This window comes from Diaporthe batatas (assembly GCF_019321695.1).
Source record: "Diaporthe batatas strain CRI 302-4 chromosome Unknown Contig00003, whole genome shotgun sequence".
Classification (NCBI taxonomy): domain Eukaryota; kingdom Fungi; phylum Ascomycota; class Sordariomycetes; order Diaporthales; family Diaporthaceae; genus Diaporthe; species Diaporthe batatas.
Genome location: NW_025408550.1, coordinates 5,193,354 through 5,211,237, shown reverse-complemented (window position 1 = coordinate 5,211,237; position 17,884 = coordinate 5,193,354). Strand labels below are relative to the sequence as shown.

Here is a 17,884-nt window from a genome sequence, read left to right as displayed (position 1 = left end):
ACCTGGGTATACTGGGTATTCAAGCACGAAGTACAGTTTACAGCGGCCCGCCATAACCGCCTAACTGATGCACACTCAGTGCCTCAAGGTGTGCCTGGTCGGCAGCCTGCCCCTTGCGCGGAGACCCATCATGTGCTGCCAAGCTGCAGACCTCATTCGTCGCCTGGGCCTGACTCCCGTCTCTATCAGACGGTGCTCCCTAGCTTCCCATAATCCCCAAGGCAGAGAGAGGGCAACACAGCCTATACAGGCACCAACCGCCTGGCGGCTGTGGCACGTCAGAGATGAAATGTTACCTGCCGCCAGACCCTCGTCGGCTCAGATGCCCACGTGCATGCCCATGTGCATGGGCTAGGCAGAGAGAACCCTCCGGCCTGCCATGTCCTCAAGAGGTTGTTATCTCCTGGAGATGACCTCTGCCTGTTCTTGCACAGATAAACCAGTGCCAGCTAAATGTAAAGGGCGTTCCTGCATGGGTGGCCGCCACCACAGTCGCCTCCACAGTCACCACCACCATCACCACCATCATGGCTTATCCCACACCCACCACCGCCATCATCCCAGGCTGGACAAACACGCCAATTCCAAACTTCTCCTTGTCTGCAGCAGGCCTCCTCGTCCTCGCAGACCTCAACACCATTGCCCAGCGCACCTCCCTCCGCGGCGGCTCTTCGTGGTTCGACAGTCTTCTCCTCGCCCCTGGCCTGCACTACCAGCAGGCCGCTGATGAGGTTGCTCACGGCGATGCCAAGACCCTGGTTGCTGTCGAGATCCAGCCCGACGGGAAACCAGCATCCCACCAGATCGTCAACCAAGCTGTGGTGAACTACGTCCTGCGCAGTGCCAAAGATGGCAAGACCGTCGTGTTGGACGTTGGCGAGCTGCCCGTCAAGTCACACTCGTGGCGCGCCGGACGCACAGCCCGTGGTGGCCAGAGGTCGTCGGTATACGCTGGCAACTGGGGCGGTAGGCGCCGTGGTGCTGCCCTGCCCGACCTGGGCTGGACCGCGCATCTGCTGTATCTGGCCAGTCCGCTGCTGACCTGCGTGGCCATCGTTCTGATAGTACTCGTGGGAGACTGTACGAACTGCCTCTTCTCTGCTCATGGACCGACTTGTCTGCAAGAGGTTGTTGCTAACACGGCACAGGGTGGGCTCTTGCTCTCATTGCTGCCCTGATGCTGTCACGGATTCTGAATATAGTTGTTATCAAAGCCCGGTCCAGGCCCAAACCAAAGGTACTCCCGCCGCCCTTCTCGTACCACATGTCCTGGGACCCGAGGGCAGCGCGCATCACGCAATACTCGATCAACATCAGCCCGGTTACGACAGTCATCCTGCGCGGGCTCTCGAGCGACCTCCAGGCCCTCACCACTACCGTCTGGCTGCGGCCAAAGACAACCGCCGAGGGTTACCTCGAGGCCATAGCCAAGGTTCTGGTCTACCTCGTTGCCGCCTGTAGCGGCAACGCCACCCAAGCAGGTAACCTGATAATGCTAGTACTTCTGCTCGTCAGCGGTGGCCTGCTCGCCCTCAGCAATGCCAGTGTCATGGGCCTGCGTAACGCCGGGAAGATCGTCGCCCCTTCCCTCGAGGAAAGGCACTCGCACGGGCTGTACGGCGGCGGTCGGCCAAGCCATCACAATAGCAGCAGTGACAGTGGCGGTCGTGCTGGTGTAGGTGGCCACAGCGGCAACGGCCACGGTCCGAGGGCGAGGCCGCGGGAGATGACGGAGTCATGGCCAGAGGGCAGTGAACTGAGCAGCCTCAATGGCTTTGAGGACTCTTTAGAGAGTGGTGAAACTCATGGGCGGCTGCGACGGCGCTCATCGGAAATCAGCGAACCTTCAGATTACCATGTTCAGGTCGATACTCGCCTTGGAGTGCTGGAAGTTGCCGCCTCGAGACATCGATCGGGTTAGCTGTTATTCACAATCACCAAAACACAATATTTGACTTTTGGAGCGCGCCTGGAGATTTCGATGTCACAATTTGATGCCATCACAGGAGTATCTAGTGCAGGCCACAATGTTGCAGCAACCGGTCAACACGCCTCAAACAGATGCACGACAAGCAATACACTTTCATCCTGGTTTTCTTGTCCAATTATTTGGGTTCATCTCTTGTATGAAGTTATGAAAGCACTGAAGCCCTTTGGACAGTTAAGATAGGCGAGAGCTTGCTAGCGCGCACATATACGCTTGGCCACATCACGAATCTTGTCTGGAGCATCATCAGAACGAGTTCTTGCAAGGTTGGGCCAGTGCGTTTGATCATTAACACACACCAGACCAAAGTCATCAACTTCCCCATACCTCAACTATTTCTTGGTATCTATCATCTCAAAAACGAGTCCCACAGCCGAGGTTTAGTGTGGAACTAGAAGACAGTCTTCTTTGCCCTCAAACTCTTTGCCTTAACTACAGTTACTCTGCAGCTGGGTCGGGCAATCGCAGGTTTGGAGGAGGAGTGTTTGGAGCTACCGCCGAGGGGGATGAGGAAGACGAATAGAAAAGGAGGGGATGGATACGCATATGATCCTTCGCAACCGATGCAGTTTTTTCAGATGATCCACCGTTCGGTCATTCCGACCACGGCCTCTCTTGCTCCCCCATTTCTGTTGCTCCCAGCGCACGCAGTAGAGCACACCACTGTTGTGTGTCGTTGTGGGACAACTTCTGTTGACGTGAAGTCTGCCCTCAAGTCTTCCCAGCGCTCGACCCAGGTGATTCATCCATCAACGACAGTGCTGCTGTTGATAGTTTAAAACTTTTCTCGCTCCCCTATATACCCTTTTTTAATTTCGCTGACCCTCGTTTTCCACCCGCTTCAAGACCCGGTGGCTTCCTTCCCCCTGCAGCCCAGAGAAGCCGAGCTGGCCATGGAACGCTGTCCCACCAGCGACACCAGAGTCCGCCCCGCGGGACACGAAACATTAGTTGACATAAGAATTGCGTATCCCTCGTACCTGGTACAGAATTGACTAGAGATCTAAGAATAAAATACGAATGGTTCGTTGAATCCGTGCAGTGTGAGAGAGAGCTCGTTGTGGTGAGAATGTGTCAGGGTGCAGTAAATATGCTGTGGGCGCGACGTTCGAGGATCGCCAAAGATCGGACGGAGGAATAAAAGCCTTAGACTGAAATAAAAGACGAACAGTGGTATTGGATCGACTGGTGCTGTTTGATGTTGGTCTCTCGGTTTCCATCGTGCAACACCGTTGTCTCAACTGATCAGGCCGTGCTGCTGACCTGCAAGGTCGAGTGACGGCATGAAGTTTTGTGCCCTGGACCGGCCATGTGCAGATTTTACACTACCTCACAAGCACGTTCAATGTCAAGAGAAGCTCATTGAGGGGCACCCGTCATTGTGGTATGGCCTGTGATGACCAATCCACCACTATCCGCATGAAGCAGCGATGCAATCTGGGACGACTTGCGGAGAGAGCTGGGAGCCAGATCCAAGTCAAGACCGTGATGACTCGTATTATAGCGAGTGCGTCGCAGGAACGAAGGTGCAAAATGCAGCAGGATAAAAGGACAATGCGTTGGTACAGAGAACCTCCCGAATCTGCTTGTGCTGCAAATTTCCAAGGAGCGATCGCCTTGCGCATTGGCAATAAGAGTACACGCGCCGTCTCCGCGGCAGATGACAACCCTGGGAAGTGAGAGCCCACGGTTCAGACGACTTCGTACTCGGCGGAGCTATGAAAGCTCTTCGTAGCAGCGCACTACCTCACAGAGGGCACGCAACAGGGTTGGATCCAGCTCCCGGGCACTCCGTGCCAGGATGGCAGCATCCTCACTGTCATCGTCGCCGTCTCTGCTGGCAGCGGCGGCCGAGCACTGTTTGACGGTCTCCACGAGCCGCTTGACATTGCTGGCAATGGCATCACGGAGGTCGCGCAAGGCCGACTCGGACTCAAGAGAAGCGGAGAAAGACGCTGCGGGCGGGGTCGCCATACCGTGCTTGTCCTTGCGGCCAGCCAAGGTGCCTGGGCGCGGCCTGACAGGTTTGCCCATGTGCGTCGCGCCAAGGCCCAGGAGCGAGGCCGCTTTTTTGGGAACCACGGCGGTTGATGCACTGCTGGAGACCTCATCTTGAAGCTCACGGATCGCCAGGTCGTCACGGTCCTGTAGCTCCAGGTCTGTACGACTAGTGACGCCGGGGGGGAAGTTCAAGGATGGTCGGGAGCGGAGACCGGGTTGACCGGGGCTGCTCAGCATATGAGGCATGGCGCCGCAGAGAGAGTTTATGTAGTTATAGGCGATAAGGTGGGCATACAGGCCGTCGAGAAGATAGTCAGTCCCGTCAGGGAAGATGCTGCGCAGGGCACCGACGCAGGCGCTCACCTCAGAGGACTTGCGGGAAGGGGATGAGTTGGATAGCATGGAGTACTTGTGGTGGTCCACGGGTGGCCAGAAGTCGTCTTCCTCCTTCACATAGGGCGGGTTGTGAGCAGATGCCTGTCGAGATGGGAGATGAAGCTTCCTCCCACGCAGAGAGAGCTTCTTGAGCCGGAGGTTGCCCAACGACGACTTGCGGTCCATAGACACAGGAACAGATTCCATGGTGTGAGTGTCGAAAGCTGCGAACGTGTAGTCGTCGCTGTCACGGCCGAAGCCACGGTCACCGCTGCTGATGCCCCCGCGCCTGAGCTTGCGCGAATAGCTACGGATCGTCTGTACGGTCAGAGAGGAGGTGCGAAGCATTGTCTCTGGAAAGTTGCCGACACTGATGCGTAGGTTTTCCAGGACCTCAGCTGCGACCCGGACACTGCCGATTGGAGCCTTGGTCGTGGGCGAGGTGACAGTGAGGTCGGTTGGTGAGGTGAGGTGAGCAGTGGTGGCGCTCGAGTCCAGCCAGGACTGGACCTGGGTGACGATGGGCATCCTAGAATGGCTCTGTGTTTTGCGGAGCCTGTGGAGCAGACTTGGGTGCTGGCGCGAAGGCTGAGAAGCGTCCGAGGCGTCATGAGCAAGAGCCTCCTGCGGAGGTGGCGTGGGAGGTCGAAGCTGGTAGCTCGAGGTAGCTGTGAGGGCGTACTGTGGCTCGTAGGAGGGCTGTCGGCAGCTGGCGGCGGGGACCCGGTACGAGGCAGCCTCGCTGGTTTCCCAGTCGTCTGGAGAATGATACGGCCGGGGCAGGAAGGAAGATGCCTCGTGTAGTAGAGAGGGTGATGGGGGCTTGAAGGCAGCAGCAGCCCCCAGGTCGACCTTGTACGGGGCACAGCCTACGCGGACCTGCGTCGCCTCCCCGATAACGATACTTGTGACTTGATGGCTGAGAGAGGACCTCCTCCTGGGAACATCGACATGGGCAAGCTGTTCTGTGTTGGCCCTCACGCTCAACCGCGTTGCTGGTTGGGCCTGAGGCCCGTCGGAATACTCAGCAGCCCCGACAGATGCCACGCCGACATCCACTTGTGCCTCGGGCCTCAGCATGTCAGGCTCCAAGTCCACCCAGCTCCTGTCGCCACTCCCAGGAGCTCTTGCAGCTTCCTTGCACAGGCTGCTAGCCGGCGAGAGACATGCTTCTCCTATTCCTCCGAGCACCGAATGGATCTCCACTGATGTGGCCGCAGTAGTTACCGACTGCTTTCGAGTCCGGACCGATGGCGACGACGTCCCAGGCTCAATGTCTGTGGACGAATCACTGACCCAGTCGTCGTCAAGGCCGTTGAGGAACAACCTCTTGCTCTCCTTCTTGCTGCCCTGCTTCATGTGGATCTCCTTGATGGCGAACATGTGGTCCTGCCGTCTGTCTGGGAGCGAACTGAGTCGGGGCCCGGGGCCTTTTAGGGGCCACTCTTCCTGCTGCCTCTCCCGCTGCTGTCTCCTCGCGGTGCCAGGCCTGGCCCTAGCGTACTCCCCTGGAGAGCACAAGGCGGTCTCTGAGGTCGTGCGGTGCAACGTACTTGTAACAACACGACCAGGATTGCGGTGCGGGACCTGAGGTGGCTGGCATTCCAGGGCCAGCGACGCCGCCGGTGACCCTGCGGTCAAGCTCCTGGTGCGGAAGACATCCTGCGATCTCGCCAAGTCCCTCGCCAGAAGCTCTGGGAAAGTTTGCTCCAGCGCATCCATGGTGGTTCCGACCTGTGCGCCGGGGGGAAGGGGGCAAACAGGACCCTAGGTTCACACCTCGGATTCAGGCGTGTCGGTTGTTCTCGAGCAGCAGGAACCAGCCACTGGAAGGGCTGTCACAGTTGTGTTGCACAGGGCAGACTCTGGGGTCGAATAACAGGACGAGTTGCTTCCGGATGGGCATTTGGTGTGGCGGCAGTCGAGGAACTAAAAAAGCCTCGTTCACAACGCAGGTGCTGGACCCGGGGCGCGGGCGACTCTCAGACCAGAGCTTGATATTAAAGGGCTGCCATGCAGCCAGCGTCGGCGGTGGGAGCAACGAACAGGCGACCGAAGGGGCGGAGTGGCCCGGTGTTGAGGTCTTACAAAGAAGTAGACCAGACAAGCGGTGCTACCGAGGAGTAGATGTTGATTAACAAGTTATTTTGCGCGGACGGACAAGGAGAGCGGACGAGAAAGAGAGTATGCGGCCGGGCTTCCAGCAGCGGTGGTCCCATGCGGTGATACGGGCCCTGAGGACCACAGCATCAAGACCGAGTGATGGCTTGTAGTGACGCAGCAGGTCAGCCGAAACGGCGCTGCCACACGAGACACTGTCCCGGAGCATATATTAACATGACAAGGTGATGTCGAGAAGCATGGTTGACATGTTCGAGACGGCAAGGGAAAAAAGAAGTCATGCCCGATGCTTATTATCCCTAGCCTTGCTTGCTTGCCTTGCTGCCACTCACGAACCTTGTCCACCGCATGTCCTTGCAGGCAGTCGAGCGAGCAGGCGAGCTGGCCTGCTGCTGGCGAGGTAGCATCGCGCGGGCCATTTTACACAAGTCAACTGAAATGACAGGGAATGGGACGGTGTCTCAACCCAGATCAGCCAAGACGAGCGTGGAAAGGGACACGAGGACCAGCAGGCAGCTCCTGCATCTCTGCCCACCTGCCCACGGGACGGGCCCCAAGGGAGAAGCGCACCATGAGTAGATTGTTGACTCAGAGTGCAGGCCCTCTGCCGCCTCGCATATGCCGCCGCAGGGGTAGGAGGGCGGCAGGAGGAGGAGAGGCCTGAGAGGCACAGGACTGCTGCAGTGTTTCGACAGGTTCCGGTATTGACGAGGAGCGGCTGGAGCGGTGGCATGGGACGGCGATAACGGTCGATGCAGCAACCCGGGCGATAGGGTAGTTTTAAGGCGTCACGAGATGGGCTCCCGACGCTCCAGGTAGATTAACCGCACCCAGGGGCCATGGAGGCGAACGGCTCTTCTTGGGCGTAGCAAGCCGTCTGGCCGTCAGGCCGTCAGGCCGTCAGTCCAGGTGGTGTAAAATGATCCAAGCAGCCTGGCAGCCCAAGTTGACAGCTGCCTGCCGGGCCCGGAAAAGCAAGCAGGGCTGGCAGGGAGGCGCATCCAGACCCGAAGACTGAGGGCGGGCAGGTGAGACAAGGGCCATTACGAAGGGCCCCGGGTTACCCGTCACGGCACCGCGTGGCTCTCAGGCCCCGACGATGCTCGCTTGTGGCATGGCAGCCAGTCTTTGCCAGTCGATAGGCGTGCAAGGCGTGCCCGGGAGGCGAGTGATCGTCGTCGACTCGGGACGGCCGCCAGGAATGTGCTGCGCCCAGGCTAGAAGCGAGGGCCCATCTTCCAGAAGCTGGCATTAGTGGCATCAGCAGCCAGGAAAAGCAGCCATGGCTAAAATGGCCTGCCATCTAATCGACCCAACCCCTTTCTTTTCCCGGTAGCGAGATCTGGGAAAAGCAGGTGAGATCAGCGGATCAGAAAATGTGACAGACAGAGGCTGGGCTGCTGGGGCTGCTGGGCAGGCTGGGCTGACAACTGACAATACATAGGTCGAGGTTGGATTTATTAATCTGTATTATCAGGACAGCAGGAGTGGCCGACCGAGGTTGTGACTGCAAGTGGGCAGGACCAAAATGGACCGACGTTCAGTACCAAGGTTTGTGTTCCTGAGAACCCCACAGGCCCTGGGCCCAGGTGTCCAATCACTACTACTGGCATGTTCCTGTTTACTAGCGTGGTGAGCAATGCAACTCTGTAATGTGGGAGTAGTGATGGGGGAGGAATACTGCCCCCTGTTATTGCTCTGTATGATTAGGTGCACAATCTCAGGAGCATCAGTGATCTCTGATCTCTGCCACTCGGGAGCAGCCTTCTCAATGTCAAGATACGACAGTAAGTGCAGTGCAGCGCAGCGCAGCGCAGTGCATTACATTGCATTGCATGGCAGTAAACAAACCGACAATCACAGCTGCACGGGCTGACAGCCTGGACGGACCATCACGAAAAGCAAAAACACAAATAGTCCGAGCACCAAGCATCAAAAAGCACCTTGCATCCACATTGCCTTTACAAGTACCCAGTGCATCTCAAGCTTGCCCAGGTGATTAATAGTCCCAGGTGCTGCATGCCTAGGTGTCCAAGCCTGTCGTCATGTCCCGCTAGGTCTGCGAGTCTGCATAGCCCGTATATCTCCTATCTTCGTCTCTACACCAAGGAAGGTACTTCTATGTTGGCTTGGCATCTGTGGCTGCTTGGCCAGTTGAGATGGCAGAGAGGCAACATCTCGGGCAAACGTATCGGATCCCACACATGATTGCCACTGTCAGGCTTGAGTGGCCCGTGTGGGAGACCGCAACCCGGTCATATCTGGTGGACGGACCACAGTCCGGCCCGGCTGTCCGACACCCGGAGCCCAACGCCGGCTTATCATGGCCCGACCTGTCGAGCCAGCCAGTCCGGGACCGGCGAACAAGTGGGCCCGCCCCACCGACGACGGAGCACCGGTCTGAGTTTTGCGCCCTACGAGCCCTGATGGGGCGAGAGTGGACTTTTTCTGAGTCGCTATGGCAGCACTCTTAAGCATCGCACGGTGCCTTGTGTCTGGCGTCGTCGTGAGCATGAGAGCTGGTCAGAAATCTGAAGCGGCTTGACTTCGTCAACATAACCTGCATGCAGCCTGTCTCCCATGATGGCTCCGTCAACTGTGTTCCATGACCAAGATGAGAAGCACAGGGGTCCATCCGTCCCCAATGCAGGCGCCCGGAAAGACCACCACCCGGTTTTGTTGCCCTCGGGCTACGATGACCACGACGTGACAACGCAAGGGTCTCACGACGACGACGACGACGACGACGATGGAGGGTCGACCGCGCCTCCATCAGTGATGAGGAGGCAGAGGACCGCTCGTGCGTCGGAGGATCTGAGAAGGACGGCAAGCAATGTTCTTTCTACCATTGCCTCTCGCATCACCACTCGAGGATGGCCGGAGCCACCACCTCCTCCTGACGGTGGTGCGAAGGCCTGGACCCAGGTGGCTTGTGTACGTCTTACTGTCAAACCATCTATACCTAGGAACTCAAGATATCGAGGCAGCTGTGAATTGAAGACAAATGTGCCTGATTTGCTGCACCAGTTGTGCCTGCGTTGTGCCAGTAGACAATCACTGCCGGATTGCTAACCTTGACGCAGGGATGGTATGATAGAGCACGCTGCTCCGGTTGCCCTTTGGACTGCTCCTTCGAGATAACTAATCACCCACGCACAGGATCGCCATCTTCGTGACCTGGGGTTACCTGAACTCCTTCGGCAGCTTTCAAACGTATTACGAGCAGACAATGCCCAACACACCACCCTCGACAATCTCTTGGATCGGGTCCCTTCAGATCTGGCTGACCATGGTGACGGGCATATTTACTGGTCGGCTTCTTGATGCTGGCTTCTTCGTGCCCACCTTCTTCGTCGGGGCTTCCTTGCAAGTCCTGGGCATGTTTCTGATGAGCGTTTCCAAGACGTATTGGCAACTCCTGCTGACTCAGGGCATTCTTACCGGCCTGGGTGGCGGCATCTTCTTCACGCCCTCGCTCGCTCTCGTGACCACTGTAAGTTGCCCTGGTGTGAGAGGCTGAAACCTGTTCGATTTCCAAAAGGAGAATGCACAATTACCACCGCCCCTTCCCCCGAGGCCACACGGCGATTGACTTTTGAAAAGTACTTCGACAAGAAACGAGGCCTGGCGATGGGGCTCGTCACCACGGGCAATTCTGTCGGTGGCATTGTTTATCCTCTCGTGGTAAGACAGTTGATCCCCAAGTTGGGCTTCGCTTGGACCTCACGAGTCTTGGGCTTCCTCAACCTTACTGCGTTGGGCCTTTGCGTTGGCTTCATGAGGCCACGCCTGCCTCCGCGCAAATCGGGCCCCATCATCGACTGGGCCGCCTTCCGCGAGCCCGTTTTCGACACTTTCATCGCAGGCTGGTGGCTCATAATGTGGGCCAATTACTACACCTTCTACTATATCGCCTCGTTCGCCGTCGAGGACCTCGGAATGTCCTACTCGGCTGCCTCGATCCTCGTCATGATTCTCAACGGTGCCGGTCTCCCCTTCCGCATCATCGTGCCATTGTTCTCTGATCGTCTTGGTCCGATGAACGTTCTGCTTCCAGTCACGCTCACGTGGGTGATAGTGGCATTCTCCTGGTTGGCTGTGAAAAACATCGGCGGCTACTACGCTTTCACAGCCGTTTACGGTGCGACGTCAGGTGCTTTTCAGGTATTGCCTGTTCCAGTCTTTCTTCTCCATTTCCTCTCGCTGACCTGCATCAAATTTTATAAGTGTCTGTTACCGACCACTATCGCGAGCATCACTGACCGGCTGGATAAAGTCGGAACGAGGATGGGCATGAGTTTTGCAATCATAAGTATTGCATCCATGACAGGACCGCCCGTGGGAGGAGCCTTACAGACCACTGGTCCCCACCAATTCCTAGGGCCGCAGTTGTGGGCGGCCTGCTCTGTGTTGGTTGGGTTCGTTCTCATTCTCGCTGCCAGGTGGGCAAGGGCTGGCTTAAGCTTCCGGACAAAGTGTTAGGGTTCTCATGTTCATTGCATGTAAGCAAATCAAATATCATTGGCATATAATCTAACTAGACTCTACGTCAAGGGCGCTTGAGTGGCTTAACTTTGGGACAGATAAGTCTGTCCATCGGATAGTATACCTATCTTCTAGGCCGATAGGCACAAGCAGACCATTTCTAGAATAAGTAAAATAATAAAATATAGTATAGATTTAGTCTATTAATATAATATATAATTCTTAATTAAATATATATAAATAGATAATATAATTTCTTTAATATATAAATTTATAAAACTTTAATTATATTATATTTCTCTTTTATATTAATATAATAATATAATATTATTAAATTTTATATATTATATAAAATTTAAATTATTAACTTAAAATTCTAATTTTTAATTAATTAATTTATTATATATATAATTAATAAATTTTATATTAATTTTAAGTTATATAATAAATATTTAAATCTCTTTTATTAAAAATTATTTAAGATTTTAAAGATATTTTTAAAAGTTTAAAGTAATATTTAAATTAATTAAAGAAAAGCCTTTATTTAATAAATAATTAAAAGTAAATAATCTATTTATTTTATAACCTATTATTCTATTTAACTTTTAAGTTATTTATAAAATATAATATACTTTTAAAGTATTTAAAACTTTATAAAACTTTAAAGAAAGTAATATAATAATATAGTATTATTAGGCTTTATATATTATATAAAATTTAAGTTATTAACTTAAAATTCTAATCTTTTAATTAATTAATTTATTATATATATAGTTAATAAGTTTTATATTAATTATAACTTTTAATTTAAGTTTATTACTTTTTTTTATTATTTAAAATATTTTAACTTATATTTAAATATTTCTAATATTTCTAATAGTAGAAGAATTAATTATAAGAAGAATTTAGTTTATATTATAAGTTGTAGGTGGTTAGTAAGGGAGTGTTGTTTGGTGGGAGGAGAATTAGTAGGTTTGGGTAAGGGGTGTAGAAAGTACTTTGTTTGGGTGGTGTGTGTGGTTAGGGGAGGTTGAATAAAGCTTTTTGATTGGTTGTAGTCTAGAAGGAAATACCGTACCTGTGTACTGTTCGTTTTTTTCCTGTGTGAATATCCGTTCTCTTTGTTAAAGGTGAATTGAAGTAAAAGCCCGTTTCAAAGACTGGGTATGGCAAAGAGTTGAACGTAGGGTGTTTGGATCTGGTGGAACAGGGGGCATAAACTCAGGGTGAACAAGACTGCTGTCAGCCTGTTGCTTGTTACCAGGGGACATACCCGCCACCATGCGGCTCTGGCTCAGACTCTACACTAGCCGCTGGGCCCTGAACCCTGTAACTGTCACTGTGGGGCCCAGGGCCGATAAGATAAGCCCTACCAAGCCCCGCCATCAACTCACCCGAGGTAGGTAGGTTTCTGCTTCAGCTTGTTGACGTCAAAAGAAAGCTGTAAAACAAATACAAAGCCCCCCAATACAACGGCCTCCTAAATCCCCGTCCCTCACCCCAAATTCCCACCATTTCCTTGCACTGTCGCTCCTGCTTTTCGGCCCGGCAAGCACAAAATTGCCGTGTTCGTCACACGTTGCCGGCCACCTAACCTACCCACACGATACCGCCAAGATAGGTCGCCGTCGGCGCGCACGTCACCAACAGAAAGGACCCCGCTCCTGGAAGCCGTCGCGAAGGAAGATGGGCCAAGAGCAGTCCGGCTTCATCGAGGATGACGCCCCTCCGACCACCCTTTCCGAGCGGTCGCTCTCTGCTGTTGCCCAGATGATCAAAGATGGCCAGGCCAGCAGAATCGTGGTCATGACAGGTGCTGGCATCTCCACTGCCGCCGGAAGTCAGTCCTGCCCCCCCCCCCTCCCCGGCGTTGCAGGGCGGACCTGGTCTTTTCGCGACCGCGAGCTGATCTCATGGCATGTAGTTCCTGATTTCCGCTCCCCCAACACCGGCCTGTATGCCAATCTTGCTCGCCTCAACCTCCCGTATGCCGAGGCCGTCTTCGACATCTCCTACTTCCGCCAGAACCCCGATCCTTTCTATGTCCTTGCTAAAGAGCTGTATCCCGGCAACTACTCACCCACCGTCTCGCATGCCTTTATCGCGCTGCTTGCCAAGAAGAATCTCCTCCGCATGCTCTTCACCCAGAACATCGACTGCCTGGAGCGCCAGGCTGGCGTCCCTGGCGAACTGATTGTCGAGGCTCACGGCAGCTTCGCCACCCAGAGGTGCATCGAGTGCAAGGCGCCGTTTCCCGATGATAAGATGAAGGAGTACGTGTTCAAGGGCGAGGTGCCTCGCTGTGAGGACGAGAAGTGCGATGGTCTGGTGAAGCCTGACATCGTCTTCTTTGGAGAGCAGCTCCCCGAACAATTCCACAAGAACAGGCATGTCCCGTCGTACGGCGACCTGGCCCTGGTTATGGGAACGAGCCTCACCGTGCAACCATTCGCGAGCCTTCCGGACATGGTAAATGACGAGACGCCCCGTGTTCTTTTCAACCTGGAGCGTGTCGGCTCCCTGGGATCTCGTTCGGACGATGTGCTAGTTCTGGGCGATTGCGACTCTGGCGTCCGAAAGCTTGCAGATGAGCTCGGCTGGGGAGGCGAGTTGGATGCAATGTGGCGAGAGATTGTCGGTGACAAGGAGGCAGAGAGGCAGCTGAGGAGCGCCGTCGAGCGTGAGGCTGCGATGCAAGCTGAGGTTGAGGACTTGGCGGACAAGGTTGGGCAGGGCCTGCATTTTGACGACGCATCCGACAATCCTGATGGGGAGAGCGCTTCAGACGAGGAGAAGTCGCACAAATCGGAAGTGCGAACGATTGGCTCCGGACTGGAGGGGGCCACTTCCACATCGCACGAAGCTCAGCAGACTTCTACCAATCCCCAAGAGCCCAAAGCCGCCCCTCCAAAAGACGGCGTGAACGCCGAGAAGCTGTCAACCGAGGCAATTGGGGACACTTCGGCAAGCTCTTCTGACACGGTGAAAGGGCCAGGCGACTCGTCTCAGGCCTGGGAGGCAACAATCCAAAAAGATTATGGAGAAGAGCAGACCCAAGCACCGACGGGAAAAGCGGCGTTATAAGAATTCGGCACGACTGGAGCATAATTTTGGCAGCATTTTCTTTTTGCAAGCAGAAGCCATGATGAGCACAAGATATTGGCTACTCCTGGGCCCGAACAAGGATATTTCACGTTACCATCCGGCATTCGTGAAGCCCAGAGGTCGCCTTGGGCAGAATACATGAGAGGAGTTTGGGTTGGCTTTGTATACCTGTTTGACATAGGATTGTGCGGCACCGTCACAGTTGGATTTCAAGCATGCTTCGAAGAATTCTTGCGCCTGGGCTGCGATAGATATTCTAATGCACACATTTTTTAAAGCCCTTGCTTACGGACTTAACAAAAGCATGAGGTCTATCACAGTGCCAACTATTATACCGAGAACCCAAGTTCCTATGATCACTACAGCGCCTATTGGGGTCCACTGCCAGACGGCTGGATCCAGGTTGGGACAGCGAACTTCTGTGACCGGCTGATTTCACGGCCCCAGTTGGCCAGCTTTTCCGCCACGGCACGCACGATTTCCGAGGCCTGAGGTATCTTCATTGGCGTGGGGACGAACGTGGGGCCGTTCAGAAGCGGCGAGAACGCTGTGCTGCCCGCGTGGCGGGCTGCAATTGTTTCGGCTTCCTTAGAGGTGTCTTTCAGCTTCCAGTGTCCGTTCTCAGATATGTTTGGAGAGCTCGATCTCTTCACGGATGTTCTGCAGCCTGCTATTGAGGAGGCCACTCCTGAAATGGGGACATATATCAACGAGGGCAAGTTTTGGCAACCGAACTGGAAGGAGGTATTCTATGGGGCCAATTATGACAGGTTGCTATCCATAAAGCAAGCGCGGGACCATAACGGATTGTTTTACTGCACCGCTGCTGTTGGAAGCGATGAATGGGTGGTTACAGATGATGGACGATTGTATAAGTATAAGACTTGATCCTCGCAGATTCCGCGCGGTTTGGAGACAAAATAAAGCTAGTCTGTGGTATACATTCTCGTACTTGTGTACCTAGTACCTGCGGTGTTCACTAATCGGCACTCGCTGATGGAGTGAGAAATGTGATGATTACTTGATGGGCTCGGCTAAAGTCGTCCTCGGATTCAACGTCACCATCAATGGAAGCCGTTCCCAGATCAGGTATGTCCGCTGCTTGTTCCACCAATCATCGGCCGGGCTGGCGAGTTCAAAATCGAAATGCCATAGGAGCTTAGCCATGGTGATACGCAGCTCAGCCCACGCAAGCCTGTAGTACAAGATCAGATTTCATTACTTATTTCAAGTATTCCCCCAGTAGATACCGGAAACTTACACTTTCCCCGCGCACGATCTCAACCCGTAGGAGAACGGCTGACTTCCGCCCTTGTCGTCACCCGCAAATTCGGAATCGGGTGATAGCCCCAGCCACCTCTCCGGTACAAACTCCATGGGTCGTCTGAAATTGAGAGCCGAATGTGCCGCTGCCAGCATATGGACTCCCACGCCAGTGCCACCAGGGACGAACTCGCCGTCAATGATCTCACCATTGTCAGGCACCGTCCGGGCCAGTGAACAGCACTATGGTGTTTGGAGTCAGCGGTCAAGGAATTCAAGCAGTAGCTTAACACAAATGAAGCAAAGATTAGTCCACAAGTCAGATATTGGCTGTCTCTATATTTGAAGCTCGTGAAGTCTTTGTTGTTGTATAGACTGAGAATGGGGCATGTCTGTTCTTGAAGAGTTATGGATTGTATCCAGATGTCCGGAAGCTGCTTACCAAAGCCGGGCGGAGGCGCATCGCCTCCTCCAAACAGGCGGTGAGGTACCTGCAGTGCACAGTAGATTGCATCGTGATCTCATCTTTCGAACGGAACATGGACAGTATCTCGTGCTTCAGGCGGGCCATCTTGTCGGGATTTCGAAGCAGTAGATATGTAAGGCCAGTCATGGTGTCTGCAGTGGTGTTGCTCCCGGCTACGATAAACGTGCTCGCTAGTAGAGTTAGATCGAGGCTGGAGAACTTAACCTCCTGGTTCTCGAGAATGTAGTACATAAAGTCTTTGCCCGGATTCTTAGCCTGGAGGCGCGCCTGGACCTTGGCTGCTGATAGAGCGAGGTGTTTGCGGCGGGCCTCGCGGGCATATTTGGGAGTCAGGAATTGCAGAACAGACATCAGACCGTACTGAAGGGCGAACTGGAAAAAGACAACAGACTTGGCGCGGTTTCCCAGGACCTGTAGATGTGGCTGGTCTGCCTGGTTGAGGCAGTTTGCCGTGGTGCCAAAGGCAAGCTCTGCTTACCCAAAAGGCAATATTTAGCAATGTCCCCGCACACAAGTGAACGGGCTTACTTGCCCGTAATTATGTCATAAGACAAAAGATTGAACCATTTCGCCATATCCACTGGACCTTGTTTGTAGCTTTTGAGTAGCTGAGAAAGAAGGGTGTCGGAATGTGCCTGTAAGTACTTCTCCTGGTCCCTCACGGCCCTCTCACTAAAAGCCGGGTTGATAGCCTTCCTGAGTCTCGCATGGCCCTCCGAAGTCTCGGTCAAGAGTGCTCTTTTACCATTGATCTCGACAGGCGCCATTCCTCGTCCGTCGATGGCCTTTTCGAATTCCGGAGAGCGTTGCCCATATATCTTCCTCCAGGCGCTTGAACTAGTGTACGATAGCTCATTAGGTGCTATACGAACAACGGGACCATATTGGTCGTGGAGATCGCGTATGCGCCAGCCAAGCCGGCCTCTGAAGTTGAAGTAATTCCATGGAAGGCGAGAAGTTGCCCATGATTTGGGCCCGGGGTAGGATGATAAAGGATGAAAGAAGAGGTTGTATATCACGTTGACCAAGATGAGACGGGTGATGAGCTGTGACGCGCGGTATCAGCACTCTCAACACACTCTGAGGCTACCTGGGTTCTCAAGTGCTTCCGGACAGAGACATGACCTCGAAAACTCACAACTAACAGAGCCCCCTTGAAAATGCTACTGATAGCTATAGAGACTGTTTCCATTCTGGCGAGAGCGGCTGCAAGGCTCCTAAAGTTCTGCGAAGTCTGAATTGGCAGTATTTGCCTGACTTCATTTTTTCGTCTTGGAAACACTTATTAGGCATGTGAGTCTACTTCTTAATTCCAGAACAGATCACGATTTCTTACTGTTCCCCGCTCGTTTAAGATAGCGACCCATCAATACATGCACCAGGGCCGTTCCTGTCGGCCCACTTAACCCCAGAGGACAGAAGAAGGCAGACCGGCTACAGGCAATCCTCCAATTGGCTCCTAGTTTCTGCCCACGCAGTTGGCAGCTATTGAGCTTCTGTCCACCACATCATTCAAAAGGCATGACTCGCCGCGAGAGAACATAGATATTCTGCCGACACTCTGACTCGTGTGTTGGACCTGGAATCCATTTCAGCTGGGGTTTTACTACCAGGGGACGCCGGTTGATTGTTCCAATATAGCTTACTGCTGGTGTGAATCTCCATCCTCCATGCGTAGGTAGCTAAATAACTCTGTAACGAATAGGATCTTCCGTGGACAGCACGTTGTCAGGTAGACATTTTCGTACACCATGTTTACAGTCCTATCTAATCCATAACACTACAGTTGAGGCAAGGATGCGCGACTTGAGACTTGACATGGCAGGAATTCGTGACAATATTAACCTCCAGCATGGTCAGGCCTCCTGCCTTGTCAAATCAAAGCTCCTAAAGTCGCTACCCATATCAGTCTTTCTGAAATTTAGAACCTTTTCTTGCTGACCTCGGGAGGACTCTATGTCATTCAGCTCAAAATATCCACCGGAAATGTCTCAATCGACAACGTCAGCCACAAGGTCCCGAGGAACGCTGCCTGTCAAGCCAATGCAGATCCTGTCACT

The 17,884-nt window shown here is 53.6% G+C and overlaps 5 protein-coding genes across 5 annotated transcripts; 3 read left to right on the top strand and 2 right to left on the bottom strand.

Moving 5' to 3' along the window:
• The first annotated feature begins 148 nt into the window (after positions 1-148).
• Positions 149-7,026, top strand: KVR01_002453 (uncharacterized protein). The gene is made up of 2 exons (XM_044783952.1): positions 149-1,080; positions 1,149-7,026. Exons 1-2 carry the CDS (start codon positions 528-530, stop codon positions 1,919-1,921), a joined length of 1,326 nt encoding a protein of 441 aa, XP_044647468.1. The 5' UTR covers positions 149-527; the 3' UTR covers positions 1,922-7,026.
• KVR01_002027 (uncharacterized protein) lies at positions 3,704-6,085 on the bottom strand (the record flags this gene model as incomplete). The annotated part of the gene is made up of 1 exon (XM_044788323.1): positions 3,704-6,085. The coding sequence occupies one exon, from the start codon at positions 6,083-6,085 to the stop codon at positions 3,704-3,706; it is 2,382 nt and encodes a 793-aa protein (XP_044647042.1).
• A 1,447-nt stretch (positions 7,027-8,473) lies between the features above and the next one.
• Positions 8,474-10,966, top strand: KVR01_002589 (uncharacterized protein; the record flags this gene model as incomplete). Its single annotated transcript, XM_044786008.1, has 4 exons — positions 8,474-9,510; positions 9,644-9,977; positions 10,088-10,648; positions 10,712-10,966. The coding sequence occupies exons 1-4, from the start codon at positions 9,065-9,067 to the stop codon at positions 10,964-10,966; spliced, it is 1,596 nt and encodes a 531-aa protein (XP_044647604.1). The 5' UTR covers positions 8,474-9,064.
• Positions 10,967-12,421: 1,455 nt separating this feature from the next.
• Positions 12,422-14,354, top strand: KVR01_002180 (uncharacterized protein). Its single transcript, XM_044781454.1, has 2 exons — positions 12,422-12,809; positions 12,894-14,354. The coding sequence occupies exons 1-2, from the start codon at positions 12,656-12,658 to the stop codon at positions 14,051-14,053; spliced, it is 1,314 nt and encodes a 437-aa protein (XP_044647195.1). The 5' UTR covers positions 12,422-12,655; the 3' UTR covers positions 14,054-14,354.
• A 737-nt stretch (positions 14,355-15,091) lies between these two features.
• Positions 15,092-16,591, bottom strand: KVR01_003596 (uncharacterized protein; the record flags this gene model as incomplete). Its single annotated transcript, XM_044781361.1, has 4 exons — positions 15,092-15,269; positions 15,336-15,458; positions 15,829-16,294; positions 16,498-16,591. 4 exons carry the CDS (start codon positions 16,589-16,591, stop codon positions 15,092-15,094), a joined length of 861 nt encoding a protein of 286 aa, XP_044648611.1.
• Between the last annotated feature and the right edge of the window lie 1,293 nt (positions 16,592-17,884).

Excerpts from the sequence above, each read along its gene's own strand:
- KVR01_002453 (XM_044783952.1), top strand. The coding sequence starts at position 528 with ATGGCTTATCCCACACCCACCACCGCCATCATCCCAGGCTGGACAAAC. Across the intron at positions 1,081-1,148 it reads GATAGTACTCGTGGGAGACT|GGTGGGCTCTTGCTCTCATT; the intron begins GTACGAACTGCC and ends AACACGGCACAG.
- KVR01_002180 (XM_044781454.1), top strand. The coding sequence starts at position 12,656 with ATGGGCCAAGAGCAGTCCGGCTTCATCGAGGATGACGCCCCTCCGACC. Across the intron at positions 12,810-12,893 it reads CATCTCCACTGCCGCCGGAA|TTCCTGATTTCCGCTCCCCC; the intron begins GTCAGTCCTGCC and ends CATGGCATGTAG.